The sequence below is a fragment of the Neltuma alba genome, unplaced genomic scaffold (genome assembly GCF_004799145.2).
Source record: "Neltuma alba isolate B1F8T4 unplaced genomic scaffold, ASM479914v2 tig00004369_pilon, whole genome shotgun sequence".
In the NCBI taxonomy this organism is placed as follows: Eukaryota; Viridiplantae; Streptophyta; class Magnoliopsida; order Fabales; family Fabaceae; genus Neltuma; species Neltuma alba.
The window spans coordinates 59,957-83,190 of record NW_021633678.1 but is presented as its reverse complement, the minus strand read 5'-3'; the positions used below and the strand labels follow the sequence as shown (position 1 = coordinate 83,190).

At 32.2% G+C, this 23,234-nt stretch overlaps 2 protein-coding genes, 1 long non-coding RNA gene and 1 pseudogene across 3 annotated transcripts; 2 read left to right on the top strand and 2 right to left on the bottom strand.

Moving 5' to 3' along the window:
* The first annotated feature begins 4,900 nt into the window (after nucleotides 1–4,900).
* Nucleotides 4,901–5,474, top strand: LOC114744446 (uncharacterized). The gene is made up of 2 exons (XR_003740102.1): nucleotides 4,901–5,101; nucleotides 5,282–5,474. It is a non-coding gene; the product is annotated as an uncharacterized LOC114744446 (long non-coding RNA).
* Nucleotides 5,475–7,005: 1,531 nt separating this feature from the next.
* Nucleotides 7,006–11,298, bottom strand: LOC114744461 (aldehyde dehydrogenase family 2 member C4-like). The gene is made up of 9 exons (XM_028932632.1): nucleotides 11,193–11,298; nucleotides 10,410–10,552; nucleotides 9,874–10,257; nucleotides 8,241–8,330; nucleotides 7,956–8,129; nucleotides 7,729–7,866; nucleotides 7,508–7,645; nucleotides 7,360–7,421; nucleotides 7,006–7,279 (listed from the first exon to the last, which is right to left on the bottom strand). The coding sequence occupies exons 1-9, from the start codon at nucleotides 11,296–11,298 to the stop codon at nucleotides 7,006–7,008; spliced, it is 1,509 nt and encodes a 502-aa protein (XP_028788465.1).
* Nucleotides 11,299–15,812: 4,514 nt separating this feature from the next.
* On the top strand, nucleotides 15,813–21,366 carry LOC114744449 (aldehyde dehydrogenase family 2 member C4-like; annotated as a pseudogene).
* A 61-nt stretch (nucleotides 21,367–21,427) lies between these two features.
* On the bottom strand, nucleotides 21,428–22,079 carry LOC114744450 (multiprotein-bridging factor 1c-like). Its single transcript, XM_028932617.1, has one exon. It carries the CDS (start codon nucleotides 22,033–22,035, stop codon nucleotides 21,598–21,600), a length of 438 nt encoding a protein of 145 aa, XP_028788450.1. The 5' UTR covers nucleotides 22,036–22,079; the 3' UTR covers nucleotides 21,428–21,597.
* Nucleotides 22,080–23,234: the final 1,155 nt, after the last annotated feature.

Genomic DNA, 23,234 nt, shown 5'->3' with positions numbered 1-23,234 from the left:
GGTAGAAAGTTGTTAATTTAAAATTAAAACTTATTTAGCTGTGAAAAGGAACATTTAAATTTTCAAAGTTGTATTATGATCAAGTTTTATTTAATCACTTATTGCAAGTATGTTAGGGAGACAAAAAGATATAAATTTAGGATATAAATGTGTTAACTATAAAATAGAACATATTAATTATTTTTATTAAAAAACTTACTGCAATTACGCTTTGTAGATATAAGCTGTTAACTTATTAGTTTTTAAGTTTGTATTGTGATGAATTTTTATTCAAGGACTCACACAAGTGTGTTTTATTAGAGATTAAAAATTGTTTATTTATAATCGAAATATATTAATTGCAAAAAGACACATGTTAATTTAAAATTCTCTTTCAACTTTTAATGAAGGGGTCATGAAACCTAATTAGAAGTTGATGAATTCACTAACCCAAATAAGAATTTGAGTTATTTAATTGTCAGCAATTTTTCCTATTAAATATGCGTGGTCATCAACGTGGGTATAAATGGTGCATCACGAAAGCAAAATGGTTCAGAAATCCTATCCATAGATTTCAACTCATCCCTCCATGACGATTCTGCTATTGTGAAACTCGACCTTCCCCTTTTCAAATCATAAGCCTATAAATGAGCGCAAAGTTTTTCTCTTGAATCCCTCCACAAGGATCTGCAAAGAAATTCCTCTACCTCCTTCAAAACACAATATCAGAACCTTATATGGCTTCTGTATGATCAGTTGGCCGAGGACTACTTAATAGTGCTCGCATCGGAATACAAGGATCCACCTTCATCTGGTATTCATCTTTTAGATTTTGAAGTCTTCTCTATTAGAACCGACTCATGGGAAAAACATGGCCAACTGCGCGCCGCTTATTGTAGTCCATCAACCGTTGGTTTCTTCTTAAACAATGCTGTTCATTGGCTTGTTCGGACTCCATCTGAGATAGAAATTATATCATTTGATATAACAACAAAGAGTTTAAGAGAGATTCCTACGCCCTTTGGATGTGATTGTCACTTCTTAGAAGTAATGTATGATCTGCGCGTACTTGAAGGATGCCTCGCTCTCTTGTTTGGAATGAACGGTCACGATGAGATATGGAGGATGAGAGAGCATGGGGTGAAATCATCTTGGACTAAGCTTCTCTCTGTCTTACAGTAAGCTTCTGGACAACATATTCCCCTTGTGCTTCACCAAAATGGAATGAGAAAGGAGAATTGCAAGAACGTCGTCAAAAAATCACAGCGTCGTCAATATTATTGTTGTTCTATGTTGTTCTGTCTTTAGTTGGCAACTCCCTACACTGAAACTTTGCTCTCTCTCCCTCGGCTAGTTTGGTCAGGTAAAAAGGTTAGGAAAACTACTTGCAGAGATCTGACTATAATTAATATTGAAGCATATTTTGGTTTTTAGACTTTCAGATGAAATAATTGTGTTTATGCCCTTTTTTCGGAATCTATGGCGGAAAGATTACAAACAAGCCAAAGACATTGTATTCTAGTGGCATGGATTACAAAAACATGATTACATGCTCCCTGCGACTACGAGTCTGATTAATAAAAAAAAACAACCTACACTAATAATTATAAGTTGTATTTTATAGATAAATCTGGAGGTAGTATCTTTTTATTTGCACAAACACATCAATTCTTTTTTCATATTCAAGCCTTCATGCTGATCTTCTTACCGTATGTTAATTCTCATTGTTTATTGATCAAGCATTCTAAAATATTTTTTCATGTGTGTATAAAATTTTAAAGTATTTTATGGTTCATTAAAAATTTTAAAATATTTTTTAATGCATCCAATACTTTAAAGTATTTCTTATGTGCATTTAATATTCTAAAATATTTTGCAATTCAATTTTTTTCTTAAAATATTTTTCAGGAGTAATTTTAATCTCTATGTTAACTTTCAAAAAGTCTGTTAAGTGAGGGTGCTTATCTTCCATGTTTTTGGTATTGAAAATAAATAAAGATTAGGATTGAAAGCAGAGAAGAAAGTCTAAAAAATAGTTAAGACAACTGCTAAAAAATTGCAAACTTGATTATTAAAAGTGTTAAGGATAAGTACTAATAAAAATATGAAAGATAAGTACAAAAAATTAGTTACATTACAAAATACTTTAAAATATTAAATATACCTACAAAAATATTTCAAAATGCTGCATGCAGCTTACGAAGCATGATAGTCCAATGTTTTAATTTATATCTATTACCCAACAAAAAAAATAAACTCTTGACGATTACATTTTTTCGGTCAAATACTTGAAGGAAATAAAACCTTACACAACCTTTTCTCATTGCAATTTACACATAATCCGCTACTCTTTAATGTAAAAGTTAATTAATTTGATAAATTTAAAAAGCTAAATAAATTACTTAATTCTAGCAAATGAAATATGATAATTTTCTTAAAATATTCTCATGTAATATTAAATTATATATCATTCTCTAAGTCTAATAACAATATTAAATTATATATCATTCTCTAAGTCTAATAAACTGTTTTGGGAGGAAAATGATGAAGAGAGATAAGATAAATAAATTTTTTTACTTAAAGACTAAAATCAAACCCTTACTAAATCCTATATTTAGGATTCAGAATATCTTGTAATAAATGAAAGTACTGATGGCATTGTTAAAGGCTAAGTATAGTATTTTAAAATTATTTTCAGAAATATTAACCGACAATTTTCTTAAATAATTGAAAGTTTCTTGTCTATATATTATATTATTATCGCCCTTGAATTCTCGGTGAACACGCTTAGATTCTTCACAAGTTTCTCGTCTATATTATCTCCCTCCTTGAATTCACTCGTGAATCTTTATAATTTTCATCGCTGCAGCCATCTTAATTTTTATAATTATAAAATTATAAATGAGCCATTGTAAGAAAGTGCAAGACCTGTCAAACTCAATTACTTTTGAATAGTTAATTTTATCTCTTAAATTTATATTTATTTTTAAATTATTCTTATTAATTATATATATATTAAGAGAGTTTCGGTAGTTCTAATACAAATTATTAAAGAAAATATTTCAAGAAAATCAACATACATCTTTAACAAATATTTAACTTAGTTAGAGTTTTCTAATATTTATAAATCAATTATTTAGCTCCTACGTTAAGTAAGAATCAGGTCTAATATTAACAATTCTAAAAGTATGGCATGGGTAACTAAAAAAAGCCTTAAGAGAGAAGAGAAGTCTCAAGACTGAAGTCATGACAAAACCAAACTTGTATAGTGTAATATTTAAATTAATACTCCTCCGGTCCTTAATATAAGACCTAATTCTTGAGTTAGTTTTGATCCTCAATGTAAGAACTATTTCTCATATTTATTAATTTTCTCTAAATTACACTTATGGATACTCCATCAACCATAATCAAGTAGATGAATGAGAGTGATATTAAAAAAGATGATTATGGTGTTTTAGGAAAAAATGTGTCACTTTTCTTATAATCAACTAACTTACCTAACTTTCTTAATCTAATCAAATTAGTTAAATGGGTCTTATATTTAGGACTGGAGGAGCATGTAATATAAAATTCATAACACCAATTTCATCCAAAACACGAATCTCACCAATTAATTTATTGATATAGTATAGTGTAATATTAAAAAAAAACGCGTTTATGCATACGCGCGCACATATAATGTTCAAGTATATAAAATGGTAGTTCAATTCCAGAACCTAGTATTGACCGTGGAAGGTAGGGTTTCACACACACACACACACATTTGGCCAAAATACACACACACACATATATGTTTATCTAGCAGTTAGGTATACTGAAAAGGAAGAGGGGGGAAAAAAACATATACTGAAAAGGAAAGGTTAACAAACCAACAGTGATTAAAGACAAAAAGGACTACAATTCAAAGCACGATTTCCTTCCAGAACTTCAACTCTCACAAAAGAAATAATAATGATGATCAAACAAGGCTTCTCACAAAGCATTAAAATATTTGTATTTCTGATAATGTTTAACTAAAATTTCATTATCTGCAACTGAGTTAAATAATTAAGTTAAAGACCATTTAAATTTTTTTAATTTATAAAAGTCAATTACGTTTTCCCTTCCGTTTACTTTTATCATTGGTTTGATTCTAATGATAAAGGTCACATTTGCTTCTATAATTTTATATAAAATATCTCTTAAACCCTCTAACCCTAACAGTATTAATCTTAAATGATTATATTTTTTTCAAATAACTAAATTACCAAATTTAAAAAACTTAGTTACAATTGATTAAAAATAAAAAAAATTTCCCAAAACACTCGAGAGTGTGAGCGAGAGATAGCAAAATGAATAAAAGAAATATATGAGAGAGAATGTGATGTGAAAAAATCAAGTGAGAAAAACATATAATTAATTAAGAATAAAAAAAACACATTAATTAAATGTTCGGACATTTTCAAGGTATAATGTAATTTATAAAAAGGATCACACTCATTCAAAAATCAAAACTAAAAAGAATTGGAAGAGGTAGAATTTGGAAATTTCTAAATATTAAATACTTTTTTTATCAATTTTATCCCTAAATAATTATATCATCATTTTTCTCTATAAATTCTCTTTCATCTTTCTTCTTATTATTTCTCTCTTTCACATTACCTCTTACAAATTTTGCTTAGCACTTTTTTTTTAAAATTTTATTTGCGTGGCACTTTTGTTCTTGTTTTGTTTTTTTCAACGCGTGTTGACCACTAAGCGGCAGACAAATGGAAATGAGCTTCTTCAATGTGTGCTTCGGCTCCGCAGTCAAAGTCAACAGGCGGCCACCTCATCCGCTGACTCTTCCTTCCTCCCCCAATTTCTTCGAATTTACTCAAAACCCCCACTTTTCTCTCCCTATAAATCTCTCTCCTCCCTGGCTCGCTGCATCTATGTCTTCATTCCCAAACCCTAATCTAAATCCCCTCCCCTTCTCCTACCTCCAGTTCTTTCCATTTTGCTGGGCTCTGTTTTCTTACCATGAGATCATTCAGACTCTTCGCCTTCCCATTTTTCAGTATTCTGCTCATGGCGTTCTCTTATCTCGGCCAAGCTCAGGATCTCGCTTCTTCCCCATCCCCTCCTCCTTCGAGTGACGGTTAGTTTTCACAATCTTGGTTGGTTTCTTCTTTTCCTAATCGATTTTCCTCCCAAAGTTCCAAATCTGGATTTTTAGTTTTCACAATCTTGGTTGGTTTCTTCTTTTCCTAATCGATTTTCCTCCCAAAGTTCCAAATCTGGATTTTTCTGAGTCTTTATTTTGGGGTTTGTGTTGCAGGAACTGCCATTGATCAAGGAATTGCTTATTTTCTCATGCTGGTTGCGCTCGCGATTACTTACATGTTCCATTGATTTGGGATTATTTTGATCCCCTGATTCATTTTCCAATATTCTTTTTTCTCCATACTTAGTTGAGGAAATTCCGATATCTTTGTATTGTAATTAGCAACAAAATTTATACTCTTTCATCACTTTTGTTGTAATTTAACGATAAGATTATACTCTTTCATATGTCCATATCCAGACGACGCTACCGATTGAGTTCTTTCTTTCTTTGTTTCTTCTCACCCCAATGCTTCTAAATATAATTAAAAAGATTTTAAATTCTGGAAAAGTTGGAATGATCTGAAAGGAACAGCTTGAAGCCCGCTTGGTTACGGCATCGATTCGAGTTACTTTTCCAATCAGTAAGAATTCTAGAATGGAGCCAGCAGAGATTGGATTCCGTTACAAGCGCGTACAGCTGGTCAAGCGTACAGTTTTGACTTTTGAATGTTGTGGAATTTAAGGTTGGTCCGCTTAATTTAAAGTTTTAAATCCATTTGTGAAGTGGTCCGCCCTTAACTGTAAAAACTGAATATATATATAAAAAAAAATTGCAATCAAGTCTTAAAAAAATAATTATTAAAAAGTTTCAACAACATAGTTTGTAATGATAAATTCTAAAATAAAAAATTACAACCTCTTAAACTTGTTTTATAATTTTTTTTTTTAACCTTAGACCTCATTGGAATTCTCTTGTATAAAAGCTGTGAAAACTTAAAACCTGAGTTCTCGGGAAATTGATATCATATGGGAGTGTAAGTTCTATTATTAAATGAAACAATTTTTTTTTTTTAGTGAAATGAAACAATTTTTTTTTTAAATCATATTTGCGCATATGGATCTATGTCAGTATAAAATTTTAGTAATTATATTTGTTCTTTATTAGTTTTATTAGATAATTTTATGTCGTTTCTTATCATATTTTATTCTTTCTATCTTGAAAATTTTCTATATGAAACAATTGTTGTAAAAACCGTCTGGCAACCACAATCAAATACCACATAGGCATCCCATCAGCTAAATGAAAGTTAGATCAAGTACCACAGCTCAACAAGGCAATGTTGCTCCCAAAAAGATATTCTAATAAAAAAAATGGTAACTATATTCAGTGAAATAACCATTCTATCATTTCAATCCCAAACCCACGTGCTTGTTTGTAAACACTGGGGATTCCAAGTTCAACCATGAGAAGCTTTCTGATTCTAGTGCGTCCACGGATATCAGAAACTTATCATTCACTGAATCATGTAAGTTGAGGACGAAGCTCAAGAAAGGGAAGTCCCTCAAAGTCCCTTGTGATATATTTTCTTACTCTCGGAACTTTTATCAACGTTCTTCACAGAATGAACCGGATTATCTCTTTACATCTTTTTCTATTCGGTTTGCTGATCCTTCTAGAGAGCATTTGGAAAGTGGGGATTTTTCTAGCCTAGGAAATTTGTGTACTTTATGTCCCTGATTAAAATGATCAACTCTGCAAGAAGCTGAGAAATGTGAGGGACAATGTGTTTTGAAGTAGAAATGACAACTTTGTTTTGGTGATATAAAGAAAGATTACAAGACCGTAATTCAAAAACTAAACAGGGAACTCATTTTTCAATACACAATTCAAACAGAAAGCTAAGCAGATTCCCTTATTGCTTACTCAGTAGATTATCAGAGTGAGGGGACACAAATTCAAAGCCAAGGAGAGTTGTAAATAGGCGTTACAACAGATTTAACTTGAAGATATTTGTGAAGGGCATGAAGTCCATAATCTCTTCCAAATCCGCTCATCTTGTACCCTCCATAAGGGAAGTCATTATCAAAGGCAAAATAGCAGTTGATCCAAACAATGCCTGCACGAATGTTCCTTGACACTGTGTTTGCTATATCCAAGTTCTTCGTCACAATCCCAGCTGCTAGGCCATATCTGGTGTTGTTGGCACTCCTTATTGCTTCCTCAATGCTCCTATTGTTCATATTTCATGCCTAGTTCAACATTCAACCTCACAAACCCCAGTTAAATGGAATGCAGAATCGTGAACTTACTTGAACTTAAATAGTGTCATCACAGGCCCAAATATTTCATCCTGCGCTATTAGCATGTCCTCCTTTGAAAAAGAAAGGAAATTCCATGGTTAATTTTCTGTTATATTAAAAAACAGCCAGTTCCAAGAGTTTTGGGTCTGAAATGCACCTTTACGTTGGTAAAAATTGTGGGTTCAATATAGTATCCCTTGTTGCCCACTCGCTTACCCCCAGTCAACAAAGTGGCTCCTTCTCTCTTTCCGTGCTCAATATATGAAAGAATTTTATCAAATTGCTTCTTGTCAACCTGCAATAGTGTTACAAAGTATCAGAGAATTTTGTTTGAGATACAGCGTCTGAAGATAGTCGTGCTTGCTTAAACCATCCTACCTGGGGTCCTTGCTGAACTTTAGGATCAAAAGGGTCTCCCACCACCCAAGCTTTGGATTTCTCCACCACCTTCTTCTCAAATTCCTCATAAATCCCTTCATGAACATAAACTCTGGAACTTGCAACACAAACCTCCCCCTGAAAGCTCCAATCCAAGAAGATCAACCACTGAAAGTGTAGCTTGTTTTTGTGAAGCAGAAATATACATCCTGAAAAAGCAATTTTACCTTGTTGCATAAGATGCCAAACAGGGCAAGATCAACGGCCCTGTCAACATCAGCATCATTGAAAATTATGAGGGGTGACTTGCCTCCTAATTCCAGTGAAACTGGTTTCAAATTACTCATCGCTGCTGCCTGCATTACTCGACGACCAGTTTCTGTTGAACCAGTAAAACTCACCTTCAAATAGAAAACCCAGATTTCTTTATCAGCTTTGATAGAGTCAAATGGAAAATAGTCTTTAACCCAATGCTATGAAACTCCCAAATACATGACATGCATGCAAATTACCGCATCAATGTTCATATGAGAGCTTATTGCAGCACCAGCAGTCCGGCCAAACCCAGGTATCACATTGAGCACCCCGTCTGGGATTCCAGCCTTCACAGAGAAAAATACAATTAAGCATAGTCTTCAAGAAATTGCATGAATCTAAATACGGTGTTCATCAAGTAGGTTGCATTTTCATGTTCGGCCTAATTTATTGCATCTAACTAGTCAAATGAGCTTAAATTGAGCATTTGCAATACTACAATACATTAATTTATTCACTAGCAAAATTTTACATTATGCATATGGTTACTCGTTATCATTCTGTATATTTTCATTCATTACATTTTATTTTGCATTTGTTTACTTCATCATTTAATTTCGCATATCAAGCATAACAAAAAGTGACTACTCAAACAAAAATATCCTCCAAACTTAAAGGAAGTCACACAATTGATTCTTCAACGATTTTCAGATAAATGCTATTTGCTAGTAGAAATAAGGAAATTTGCTTAAAGAAGGACCTGTATCCGGGGGAAAGTAAATAAAAGAAATGAAAAACTATGTAAAATTCTTCCAGCTTTACTAAAAGAACTTAGAATAAAAATAGAATATGTGAAAAACCTTTTAAAACAACACAATTATATAGGATTAAGTTATATTTTTAAACTTTCACGGGGAAGTTTAGTAACAAACACTTAAAAATATATGCATAAAATTTTTCTCCGAAAGTAAACAAAACTATATCCAGCATACAAATAAGTGTACGAAAAACCCAATGCGTCAATGAAGTATGCTGTTCATCAAGTAGCTTGTTCTGTTTTCATACTCCGCCTAATTTATATTTTCTCTGATCAGTCAACGAGCTCAAATTGAAACTGGTATAGTGTAGAATACAGGGCCTATATCATTTATGACTTCAAATTTTGACGTGCTTGGTTTGAGCACTCTCAATACCATAATACATTAATTTCTACACTCCGATTTTTTTTAAAAACATTATACATATTATTCTCTATCATTCTTTATATTTTCATTGATTATGTCTCATTTTTCATTTGTTTACTATATGATTTAATTCCACAGATCAAGCATAAGAAAAGTGACAACTAAGACAAAAATTCCCTCACTAATGGAAGTGACCCTAGATTGATTCTTCAGCAATTTCTTAATAGAAAATGCCATTTGCTAATAGAGATCATCAAACTAACGTAAAGAAGAACATTTATCAAGGAGTAAAAGCAGGAACAACTTATGTAATAGTCTTGCAGTTCTGCTAACAATACTTGCAATAAAAATAGGAAATGTGGATCTTACCACCCCCCCCCCAAAAAAAAAAAGAATATGGGGAATACTCTTTTTAAAAAAAACAAAAATATATATTATAGGATTTAGTCATAAAATAGCATTCACACTTTGATGAGAAAGTTTAGTAACAGAAACTTCAAAAAATCTATGCACAAACCTGTTCTTTCTCGAATCTAAACAAAACAATATTCAGTATATACAAACAAGCATTGACCAAGTCCAAGCTTGAGTTACTAGACCTTAATAAAGGGCAACGAACTCAATTCAACCGAAATACCTATTTGAACAATGATATGATCATATGACTGAACCATATTTATCAATTATCAAGCTTGAGGAACTATACCAGCTGAGAAAGATAAGCATAAAAGAGAGCAGAGAGAGGAGTTTGCTCAGCAGGTTTAAGGACCATGGTGCAGCCAGCAGCCAAGGCAGGACTAACTTTGGCGAAGAACATGTGGGTAGGGAAATTCCAGGGTATGATGTGGCCAACAACACCAATAGGTTCCATCAAGGTATAAGCGTGAAAATTCCTTGACGATTTCAACACCTCTCCATGAATCTTATCAGCAGCGCCCGCGTAGTAACGAAGAAGACTAGCCACATGAGGAATATCAACCGCCTTACACGACGTGTATAGCTTACCCCCATCAATGGTGTCCAAGGCAGCTATCTCCTCTAAGTTCTCTTCAATTAGATCGGCCCATCTCATCATTATCTTCGCTCTCTCCTGGTTGGCATTTCATCGAACACTCAGCGTGCTACTTACTAATTACTGAGTACTACTGCTTCAATAATGGCTTCAATCCATATATATCCGTTTAATTTGCCACTTGTATAGTATCAAAAAGAAGAAAAAAGAAGGCGAAGGTGTGAACATACAGAGCCGGTCATGCGCGGCCATGGACCAGAATCGAAAGCGACGCGCGCCGCCTTTACGGCGAGATCAACGTCTTCTTCAGTCCCCTCGGCTACTTCGGTGATCACTTCCTCTGTTCTTGGGTCCACAGTCTCAAATGCCCTCCCTGTTTACAATTTTTTTTTTTTAAATCCAAACACATATTTAATCTATAAAATAAAATTTTCTGACCAAAAAAATCTATATAAAAATTCGTTAAAAGCCTATATAATAATTTAATATATTCAATATATTTGACAAAATTTATATCAAACTATGAATAATATGACTTATTTTTAAAATTCAATGCAATGGATTAACAAGTTTAATGATAATTATGTCATATTATATATATTTTTTGGCCACCATTATATCATATTATATATATCCTTACAAAATTTTAATTGTATTTACTTAGTTCTGTTGTTACATCCAGTTAAGTACATATTGGTTTCTACTTTCTGACAAGGCTCTGAGTCTTCATATAATATAAATACGGGGAAATCGGGAAAAGTCTTTTTATTATAAAATTTACTGCTGAAAATGACGTAATTCAGAATTCTAACACTCTATGCATACAAAATTTGGAGAGTATTGATATTTTTTCTGTATAAAAATTTATTTGCTCCTTTTCAATAATAAAATTTTCAATGGGTGATTTTTTTTCATAATTTATTAATATTTTATAATACAGTTAAGAACAAAACTAAATGTAGATCTTTTATAATGATGGAGAGGGAGAGAGGGAGAAGGGGAGAAGTTAGAACCTGAAATGGAATCAAGGAATTGTCCATTGATGAATAGCTTGGTGAACTTGATGGTTGGAGTATTGAGAGATGAATGAGGATGGACATGATGAGAGAGACTTGCCATTTTCTGTATCTTGCCAATTACCTGCCAAGTTATAATGTTTAGAGGGTGAAAATCAGAAATTAAGTTACAGTAATAATAAGATCATATCAGCTTGTTTTAGTTATGAGGTGAATTATATTGGTGGGTATTATAATACTAATATGCATTCTTGGTTTCACATGATGTTCCTTCTTCCTCTTTTGGTGCCACTTTGGAGGACCAATTTAGGGCCAATGCAAAGATTAATGGATGTGCATGAAAACTTTGCTCACTTCTTTTATTTCCTCTTCAAGAATGAGAATGTGACTTTTTTTTTTTTTTTTTACCATTGCAATAATTGACATGTCAAAAGATCTTAAATTTAAATTTGATTAATATGTGCAATTGTAGTTGGGACAAAAAGGCTAATTACAAACCTTATTAAAGTAAAAAAAAAAAAAGGTTTAAAATGCATTATTGCCTTTAAATTATTCTCTCAAAGCAATGGGTATCCTGGATTAAGTAGTGCAATGACGCCCTAAAGTATTGAAAAATCCATTACTTTCACCATTACATCAACAAAATTATGAAAAAGGCCTCAAAAATTACAAATAAGAACCAGATAAAAAATTTTAATATCGATTAAATTCCTAAAAAAATACAAAATTATGTCAATGGACAAGTATTATTTCTTACTCATGTAAAAGACCATAATACCATTTTAACCAAACATTTAACTAGCTACCACATGACCAACCGCTTTATTGGTGACAACAATGGTAAGTAATTAAAAATAATTAATAATATCTTCTTAAAATGTTAATACTTTAATTTATAATTTTTTGGTTAAATACTTTAATATATTTGATAACATCAACGTCATTGTTACTTTGAAATCTAAAAGTCAACTTTTGAAATTTATAAAGTCTCCGAAATTTACAACTCAACTAATAAACCTGTCGTTTACAAATCTTCATAAACCGATATGTCATAACAACTATTATCAGGGTCAATTCAATTCATTAAAAATTATAATCACAATTGCAACTTAAATTTCAAAAAACTTATAATCCTAAACTTAAACGTGTTTTGAGCCCCCAAAAAAAAAAACTTAGGGCTTGTTTGGCAAATATTTGAAACTATGGTTTTGAGATCCAAACTATGGTTTGAGTCAAAAATTTGCCAAACATGGAGGAAAATCAACAAACCATGGTTTTGGACTCAAAACCATGGTTTCAGAAGAAGCAAATATGCTTTTGACTCAAATTAGAAAGTATGATTGTACTTGTTAGAGTAGATTCCGACGGTAATATAACTTTAACACCTCTCAATTATTTTTCTATAAACATATTTAATCTTATATTTTATAAATATATGTACACATATTAATTATATTAGTTTATATATTATTAATTATGTTGGTAAAAAATATATTATTAACAATTTTATTCTTTCAAATTAAAATATATTATAAAATCTATATTTTATGTAATTATCATATTAATTTATATTTTTTTTAGTAATTTGCATATATAAAAAGTATTTCTGATAACAACTATCTAAACACTCTCATTTTATCAAAATCACTTTTTCACAAAATCTATTCTCCAAACTATAGTTTGGTTTCATCAAAACATACCTTTAAACCTGTTAAAAAAATATCTCTAGTCACCACTACATTTATACATAAACCGTAATGCTGAAACAAAATACAAGATATAAATGTGAAAACCAATAAGAAGCATCTCTTTTTTTTTTTTAGTTACAAGTAAAATCAAACACACGAGGAGGAAAAAAAATTAAAAAGAAGAAGAATATATAGAATGCTTTGAGCATACATATAAGGAACAAGATAAATAACATATCTTGAGGCATATTTGATCTGATTTCTACATCAAATGCACATAAAAAGTGTCCGGAGAAGGTTAGAATAGTATTAACTAAACCCTCTCTCTTCTCACAATGAGAGCCACACAAACTTAGTAGAGAATGAAGAGAAATACGACCAAGAATTCTCCCTATTCACATATAGCTTTGGGAAAATTGCAAATAAGGACCCCTTGACATGTAAAATTGTGATTTGGGATCATAAATTCAGAAAATAGTAAATAAAGACCTAAGCTCACTTTTGCAAATATGAAATGTGGATGAAATATCTAAAATGCCTCTCAACCAAATTGTGATTTGGTCTACTGAAGTTATCATTCACTAAAGTGAACTTGTCATTTCCCATAATCAACTCGTCATTTGACTTACCCTCAGCCAAGTTGTGATTTGATCTATTGAAATTGTCATTCGTTAAAATAAACTTGTTATTTTTCATAGTCAACTTGTCATCTAGTTGAGGGGTATTTCAAACATATCACCACGATTTCATATTTACAAAAATGAGACTGGGTCTTTTTTTGTTATTTTCTAAATTAGGGATCCCAAATCATAATTGTATATACTGGGAGTCTTCATTTGTAATTTTTCCTATAGCTTTCATGACTTGAGCATTCAGTGCTTGTTTGGATCAGCGATTGAGGCTCTAAAAGCTGCTTATTTTTCTGATAAGCCCGTTTGGAAAGTTGGAGGATGTTTGGCAGAGCTTATAAGTCATCTGGCTTGGGCCCAAAAAGCTGGATTGAAACGGACTTTTACATAAGCTGATATTTGTAGCTTATGAGAGTCAAATCGGGCTTACCGCTGGAACTGTATATGTAGGTGGGGTCCACCTTCCAATTCTGACCTTTCCTCTTCGTTTATCCCCTCTGTCAGCCAATGGCTATTTGAGTACAATTGGCATAGCTGTTGTTTTTTTTCCTTCTTTTTTAATTTGATTTTGTTTAATTAATTAAAAATTTAAAATTAAGCAGTAAATTAAAATATAAATTGTTTAAATATAATAATCTAAAGAGTTTAGGTTGTGATAAATAGTAGTAAGAATTTACTCTTCTTCGATGTGAATAAATTTTTTTCAATTTTTATATTTTATTTATTGAAAATTAATATACTTTAAATTATGAAAAATATATGATATTCGTATTAATAATACGTAAAATTCTTATAAGCTCATTTATAAATTTTATTTAACAACAGTGTATTTTTTAAAAAATTGTCTTTTTGAGGTATCTCACATATAAAAGTTGTCTCAAGTTAAAAAAAATTATATAAAATTTCTCTTGGTAAAAAAAATTGTATTTTAAAAAAAATATTACTTGGTTGATGCGAAATATTTAACACCAAATGAATATCTAGGTTCAATAAAAAATAAATTTTAATTCATTATATTATGTAAAATCATTTTTTAATCATGTTTCATTACTTATTAAAACTCATACCTATTTTGGTAATTTTACAAACAAACTTACTTTTACTCAATCATAATCCAAACAACATTTTACCAATCTTACTTTTACAAACTAGCTTTTCTGAATTACAATCCAAACACAATTCAGCTTATCCAATTTAACTTTTATTCAACTTCACTTTTCCATAAGCCAAACAGATAATAAGCTGCTTTTCTAATCGCTAATCCAAACGGACCCTCACTCTTCGATTTCACGTTCATGAATCCAATTAATTCATAAAACTATTGAACTAAATGTAAACAAAAAGCTAATTAGTTGAGAAAAAAACGTTCATGTATAATCACCAAATACGTTAATTAATTAATAATGATGCAGTAAGATCGGACATGCATGCATGTACATTATTTAGCATGGATCTTTGGATAATGTATGTCCAAAGATTTGTACTTTAACCCTTTCTTATCCTTTAATATAAGATTTTTGGAGCAAAGAAGATGTTCCTCCTCCACTTCTTAATATAGAAGTTAATTAGGAAATTAATACTGGTTCCATATATAAGACCTATTTTATATGTTTATCAATTTTTTCGTAAATTAATCTTATTGATATATCTTAAATAATAATCAAGTAAAAAATGAAAAAAGAGAATTAAGAAAAATATTCAGGATGTTTTAGAAAAAACGTATCACACTAACTAATTTAACTAACATCTTTCATATATCCAAATTAGTTAATTAGGTCTTACATTAAAAATAAAAAAATATTATTAAAAAAATAAAATTCCAGAGTTGGCAAACTCTACTCCTAAGGTCACAGACTCTTTCATATTGGATAATGATCCCAGGGTCACTAGACCCCACTCTTTAGGAATAACCATAATAAACGAGGTTCACGCTATGCACGCAAGGGTTAATATATTACAATTATTGTTAATTGTTAATGCCCAAAAAAAATGATGATATTTAATCTCAATTAGATTCATTAATAATAGTTACATAATAAATCCAAATAGTATGTGTCATTTGAAATAATGATTGTTCACTTAAATGCCCATGGATAAATCTCAAATTTACCGCACTTCACAATTACCCAAATGGAATTCTCAAGAGTCTCAGCTCCAAAAATGGGTAACTTCTATATTTTAATCAGTGTCAGAAAGATTCCAAATCTTGAAACTCAGTTTTTTTGAACTAATTATTCTTGCGCCCTTATAAATACCTTGATCACTCTCCTTCCTTTTATCCCCTCACAAACACAGAGAAAATGGCCGGTTTCTCCAATGGCAACCAGGCTGAGAGTTTTGCAAAGAGTCCAACCATCAAGTTCACAAAGCTTTTCATCAATGGACACTTCGTTGATTCCATTTCAGGTTTCTTTTCTTAATCTCCCTCCTCATTTTCTTCCTCTCACATGAATCTTTCTGGGGTTTTTTTCTTTTTTTCATTTCATAATTAACTTCTCGTGTCTATATTCAATAGGAGACACTCTTGTGGGACTTAGAGTAGGCTATGAAATTGTTGTTTATTATTGAAAAGCATAAAAATACCATATTTTTTTATCAATATTAATTATTAAACGCCATATCTATATATTTAAAAAAAAGCAGGAAAGACGTTTGAGACCATTGATCCGAGAACAGAGCAGGTGATTGCCAGTATTGCAGAGGGAACTAAGGAAGACGTTGATCTTGCGGTAAAGGCCGCTCGTCACGCCTTTGATTTCGGTCAATGGCCTCGCTTGCCCGGCGCTGTACCCTCTCTCTCTCCCTCTCTCTCTCTCTCTCTCTCTCATATGAATTCAGGGGCGAATGCCGTCACTTTACATAACTTTGGCCAAGTGGCATCCTGCATGTCAAGCTTTATATAATAACTACTTAAAATTTAGCTAATTAAAGTAGATTGTTAAGTTAGTTTCTTGTATCTAACATGAATTGAGATTTTTTTAATTGGGATATTTTGGACAATGAATTTAAAATTTAGAAGATAAAATGAACTGAAATCTTATATTTAGAATCAAATATAATTCCTAATTAGTTTTTATGTTATGAATGAGATAGAAACATATGAGGCAAATATGTGATATAATAACTACTTAAAATTGAGTTGATTTAGGAAGATTGTTAAGTTAGTTATTTGTAACTGAGTTGAAGTTTTTTTAAATGTAAATATTTTAGAGAAGTGAGCTAAAATCTTATATTTAAAATCAAGGGATAATTAATCTGTAAATCCTTATAATTTTAACTGATTTTGAATCAGGTCTCTATAGTTTTATTTCTTTTTATTAGATCCTTATACTTTCACATCTTTTTAATTAAGTCATTGTATTTATTTTTCTTTTTATGAAGTCCTTATAAGTTCACCTCATTTTTAATTAAGTCCATGAATTTTTTACTATTTATTTTATGAATTCTAATAATACTATTCTATAATCATAAAATAGTATATATTATTTAATATTAGTTTATAAACAATAATATTCTAAAAATAATGAATTATTACAATAATTTTATTTTTTGCCAGCAAGAAAATATTATTTGTTCTAAAAAATTTATCTGAATTAATTAATTATATTACTTATATTAATTTAATTTAATTATTAATATTTTATATTTCAGTAATCTAATTAATTAAGTTTATATTTAACTAATAAATAAAAATTAAAACAACATGGACCTGATTAAGAATTTAGGAAAATTATAAGGACTTTATAAAAAGAAAAATAAATGTAAAGACCTAATTAAAAATATATGAAAGAATAAGGACCTAATAAAAAGAAAAAAAAACTATAAGGACCTGATTCAAAATTGGTTGAAACTATAAGGACTTATAGATTAATTAACCCTAAAATCAAATATAATTCCTACCTAGCTTTTATGTTATGAATGTGATAGAAATGTATGAGGCTATGTTATGAATGAGATAGAAATAGACGAGGCAAATATGTTGAAGGAGTTTGTTTTTTTGGAGGGGACGCAAAACACCCATGTAAAGTGACCGTTTTGCCCCCTTTAGCTCCTATCATGAGTTCCCTCCAAAATATTCAAGAAATTGATTTTTTGCGGTGGGATGATGATCAGGAGAGAGCAAGAATAATGATGAAACGGGCAGAAATAGTTGAAGAGAACAAAGAAGAAATAGCAGCATTGGATGCGATTGATTGTGGGAAGCTGTACCATTGGTGCAAGGATGCTGAAATTCCGCAAGCAGTGGCAGCCCTAAGATACTATGCTGGTGCTGCTGATAAGGTTCATGGGGATGTACTGAAAATGAGCAGAGAGTTCCAAGCTTACACACTTCTTGAACCAATTGGTGTGGTGGGACACATTATTCCATGGAATTTCCCAACCTTCATGTTCTTCTCCAAGGTTGCTCCTTCCTTAGCTGCTGGCCGCACTATGGCCCTCAAGCCTGCTGAACAAACCCCTCTCTCTGCTTTGTTCTTTGCTCATCTTGCCAAACTGGTATATGCCACATGCTGCAAATTATCAGCAAGCTTTTGTGTATATATATGGATAGATTAAGTCCACTTAAGAATATCTCAGCTTTTATGTATATTTAGATAGAAGTCTAGTTAAGAATCTATCTTTTGTGTAGGCTGGTATCCCAGATGGAGTGCTCAATGTTGTGCCTGGATTTGGTCCTACTGCTGGTGCTGCTCTTAGCTCACACATGGACATTGATGCGGTAGTTCACTTGTTTGTTTACATTGATTCAATCCTGAGTTCTTTACATTTCAATGTGATAAAAATGACTAATCAACAACGATTGGTTCAGATGGAAGAGGCTTAGTTTCCCTTTAAGTAAGGTTTTGAGTTTGAGCTTTGTAGATGGAAAAATACCATGTTGAATAGGCTTAAGAAAAAATATTTGAATTCAAAGTAGATCATAACACAAAATACTGAATAGTTGTTTAAAAAAAAAAAAAGAATTTACCTTTAGCCTAGTCCTCTTACATATAAAAGGGAGACACATAGCCACCCACTTTGAGCATGTTCCCACAATCTGTCCCATTTGAGGGGGATGTGGGTTACCGCTCAAGTAAAAGGCTTTGAGCAAAATATTGAATCCTTATCACAAAAAGAAGTGAGGAATTAACTGTTGTATGTGTATTCACAACTGACAAACTTACCAGATTGATTTGTTTGCTTTGACGGTCCTAATCAGTTTAGCCTTGATTCTTGTATATGTGTAGGTCAGTTTCACTGGTTCAACAGAAGTAGGGCGTGAAGTCATGAAAGCTGCAGCACTGAGTAACTTGAAACCAGTTTCACTTGAATTAGGAGGTAAGTCCCCATTAATAATATTTGATGATGCTGAAATAGACAAGGCAGCAGAGCTCGCAATAGCAGGCATCATGTTCAACAAGGTGAAAGAAATAAACTTCTGTTTCACTAACTCTTATGTGCTCCTTTTAAAGTAGAACCAAATCATAGTTCTGATGCTAATTCATTTTCTTTTCTTCTTGATTTGTGACTCACAGGGAGAAACCTGTGTTGCTAGTTCTCGTGTATATTTCACGAAGGGATCTACGATGAATTTGAGAAGAAATTGGTGGAAAAGGCAAAAGCTTGGGTAGTTGGAGACCCTTTGGATCCCAGCGTGCAACAAGGACCACAGGTAATTGAGGAAACACAACAGAACTAAAATTAGACCCAAGTTTTGAAACCCACCAAACCAATTATGTCATGCTTCTCCTAAGAATGCTTATAATTTTCTACAGGTTGACAAGAAACAGTTTGATAAAGTAATTTCATATATTGAGCATGGAAAGAGGGAAGGAGCCAGGCTTCTGACGGGTGGCAAGAGATTGGGCCACAAGGGTTATTACATCGAGCCAACAATTTTCGCCAATGTCAATGTAGGTTCACTTAATTCTAACATCACATAAACATCGGCTTCAGTATGACAGCCTTTTTGAATTCTCAACTTTTCTTTACCATTTTGCTGATCTCTCTGGGACATGAAAACTGGATTAGGAGGACATGCTTATCGCACAAGATGAAATCTTTGGACCTGTCATGTCACTAATGAAGTTCCGGTAAGCATGGTTGCATTATTTCCCATGCAATATCTTTAAAAAATGTGTGCACCAAAACCTTAATTCTGCCCCATGACTTCTAGCAATCAATATCAATAAGTAAATATAAAATTTAGTGTCAAATTGTTTATCTTCTTCAGCCACGTACAGTTTTTTATCCTTTTATTTTTTTTTCGCACAATTCATTTGGTTTAATGCAACATTTTCCTACATACTTTGATGGGGAATGGGGATAACAACAAAAAATGGATAAATTATCCACATTTTGCCTTCTTTTTTTTTTTTGAAATGGCAAACATAGGACATAGATGACTTGTGTCTTCATCCTTATTTCTCCTGCAACATTAATTTACTGTCAGTTAAAGTAATTTAACTACTGTACAGAGCCGATCTAAAATGGAAAAAAGAAGATCAGGGTGTACAAGAAAACATAGGTAGCATTGATGATTTTATTCTGTAGCAGCGTAAATGGTTTCACAAATTCAATCACACCTCTAATCTCATGTGTTTCAATTCCATTTGGTGTTTTCACGCAAACAGCTAATTTAATACTCCATCCGCAACATTAGACTCCATTATGTAGATAAAAATATTAGTTAAAGATAATAAATAGGTAAAAATTAAAAGTTTTTTTTTTCAAAATATCTTTAAAAGGAGAGAGTATAAAAAAATTATGAAAGAGAAATATATGATGAAAAAAATGATAGTGTGGTAGATGTGATAATAAATATATTGAGTATTGAAATAAGTAATTAATGAGATAAAATAAAAAATTTGTTATAAAATTTTAAAACAACTTATAAATATTGTTTATATTTAGGAACAAGAAGATAATTGTAGTTGTTGCTTATAAAAAAAAAAGACAGAGAGAGTACCAAACTAGTTTTTTTTTACCAGGGAGTACCAAACTAGTTTAACTTTCAATTTAATATTAAATATAATATTTTAATTCACTTTATTTTTTATATTTCTTTTCTAAAATAGTCACTATAATAATAACATATTTTAAAGATTTCATCGTACCATAGTTTTAACTAATACACATTATTAATATTTAAAAAAATCTATTTATTATAAAAAATAACTTAACAAATTTTTTTAATCAATTTCAACCAAATCATTTTAATTCACTTAAATTAATCAACAAACTCTTCTATTGATTTTTTTTTTTGGCTACCTAATTTAATATGATTCTGACTACAACGCATCACAACTAATTAAGTAATCAGCTCACATGAATCAACATATATTTTCATTTTTTAGATATAATAAAAATCCCATTTCATGATTCCTTTTATTTTTTCCATTTGTTACCATTAATGACTGATGTTCGTCAACTTGATCTATACTGGAATCATGTCAGTGTCCAATATTTCTACTTTTGCTGTCGTGTCTATTTCGCGCTATTTACTCGGTTCTGGTTTCTTGCGTCCGTAAAACGCAGCACCATGGAGGAAGCAATCGGGAGGGCAAACAACACCAGGTATGGCCTCGCAGCAGGCATTGTGACCAACAACTTAAATATAGCAAACGCAATGTCCAGGTCCATCCGAGCAGGAACCATCTGGATCAACTGCTACCTCGTGTTCAGCCTCGATTGCCCTTATGGAGGCTATAAGATGAGCGGATTTGGTAGAGAGTCTGGAATGGAAGCACTTCACAAGTACCTCCAAATCAAATCTGTCGTCACTCCCATTTACAATTCGCCATGGCTCTGAATTTATCTCATTCTACAACCTCGAGCTTCAATGAGTTTCCAGAATTCTCTCTGTCTGAAGAAATCCTGAGGTGCTTTTTGCGCCTATCGTTTGTTAATTCAGCTCTTGATTATAGACAATTTCTACATCAAGGTTTCATTATAATTAAATCGAAACAGTCAATTTACACACGATCTCTTCCCACATGCAAGATCATATGATCCTGATTTTATCTTTTCCCAGATCACATCAACTAAACAGAGCTAAATGATAGGAAATCATTCTACAATTCCTTTAATTGGAAGCCTAAATCCTCACTTGCTGCCTGTCTTTCCCCTGAGTTTCACGCCCAGAACTCTTTCCATCTTCGCCAGCACGGCCTGATTCGGAACCGCTTTTCCGTTCTCGTACTCCTGCACCACCTGTGGCCGCTCGTTGATCTGCTTCGCAAGATCCGCCTGGCTCATCTTCTTCTCCAACCTAGCCTTCTGTATAGCTGTCCTCACCTCTGTCCTTAACTTCTGCAGAGCAGCCGGCTCGGTTTCTTCATCCAGCTTCCTCGCGTTGACGACCGGAGCATTCTTTTTATTCGAACCCGCGTCGAACTTCTTGATCGTCTGGACTTCAGCTCCTGACCGGAGTGCCTGGTTCACGGCCTTCGGATTGCGCAGGTCCTGGGTCTTGGGTTTGTTCTTGTGCAGAACCACCGGTTCCCAGTCTTGAGTTATGGTTCCCGTTGATCGGCTTGGCATTCTTAAACGAGAAGAACAACAATTATGTACAAAAATGACAAAAATGGCGCTCAAATAAAGATGATGAATCACCAAACAACGCTGGAAAACAACGGCATGGGAGAGGTTTATATAGGTGATGAGTATCTGGAACGTTCTCAGGAGAGTATTTGATATTTTCGCTCCGAGTTTTCTCTGGAACGTTCGAGGACGTACCGTTTTTCATGGGATCGGTTCGGTTCGGTTCGGTTCGAGATCCGGCGGAAAATGATTACATGGCATTCATCTACCGGTAATGAAGCTTGCGTGGATTCTGACTCAGCAGTCAGAAAGGGTACTCGAGTTGAGGAGCGGAGACTTAATGTAAAAACCAATTTAATATTAAATATAAAATTTTAATCAACTTTATCTTTTTATCCCTTTTAATAGTTACACATGTCAAAGATTTTATCAAATAGTAATTTTAGTTAATACACATGATTAATAAAAATATTTTAAAAAAGATAACACATATTTATTATAAATAATTAAATTAACTAATTTTGTTAATCTATTTAAATTAGCTCTTACATTAAATACTGGAAGTAATATTTCATAGGCAATAAAAAATATAATGAGGTTTTATTAATTAATTAATCAATTATAATTTTTATTTCTATCTTCAATAAAATTAATTAATCATGATTTTATTGACTTTTCAATTAAAAAATTTTAAAATAAAATATAAAATATTTATAAATAATACAGTTGCTGTAATATTTTTTCCTTTCATAAATTTTATACACTACGAGTGGCCGGGTTCGAAGTTCGAACTAGGGGTGCACATGGGCAGGACTGGGCAGGGCAGGACCCCTGCCCGATGCCCGGCCCGAAATATGAACGGGCTGCATTTTGCAGCCCGCTGCCCGGCCCTGCCCATAGAAGCCCTAACCATTTTGGGCTGGGCATAGGCGGGCTGGGCAGGGCGGGCTTCGTTGCCCAAATAGTGATAACCTGCCGATATCACATGTAAAAAAACTTTCATCCATAACTGAAAATTACATTTCATAATTTTGCATTTTCACACATTGAAATTATCCAGAAATAATTTAAAACAAGTCTCAGCAAATATCTAAATAAATAATATTCACAATCCATTTAGAACAAAACAACTCTCAAGATTGTAATTAAAGCCTTGAAATTCAAACGGTTTGCGTCAATTTCCAAAAAGTTGAGAAAAG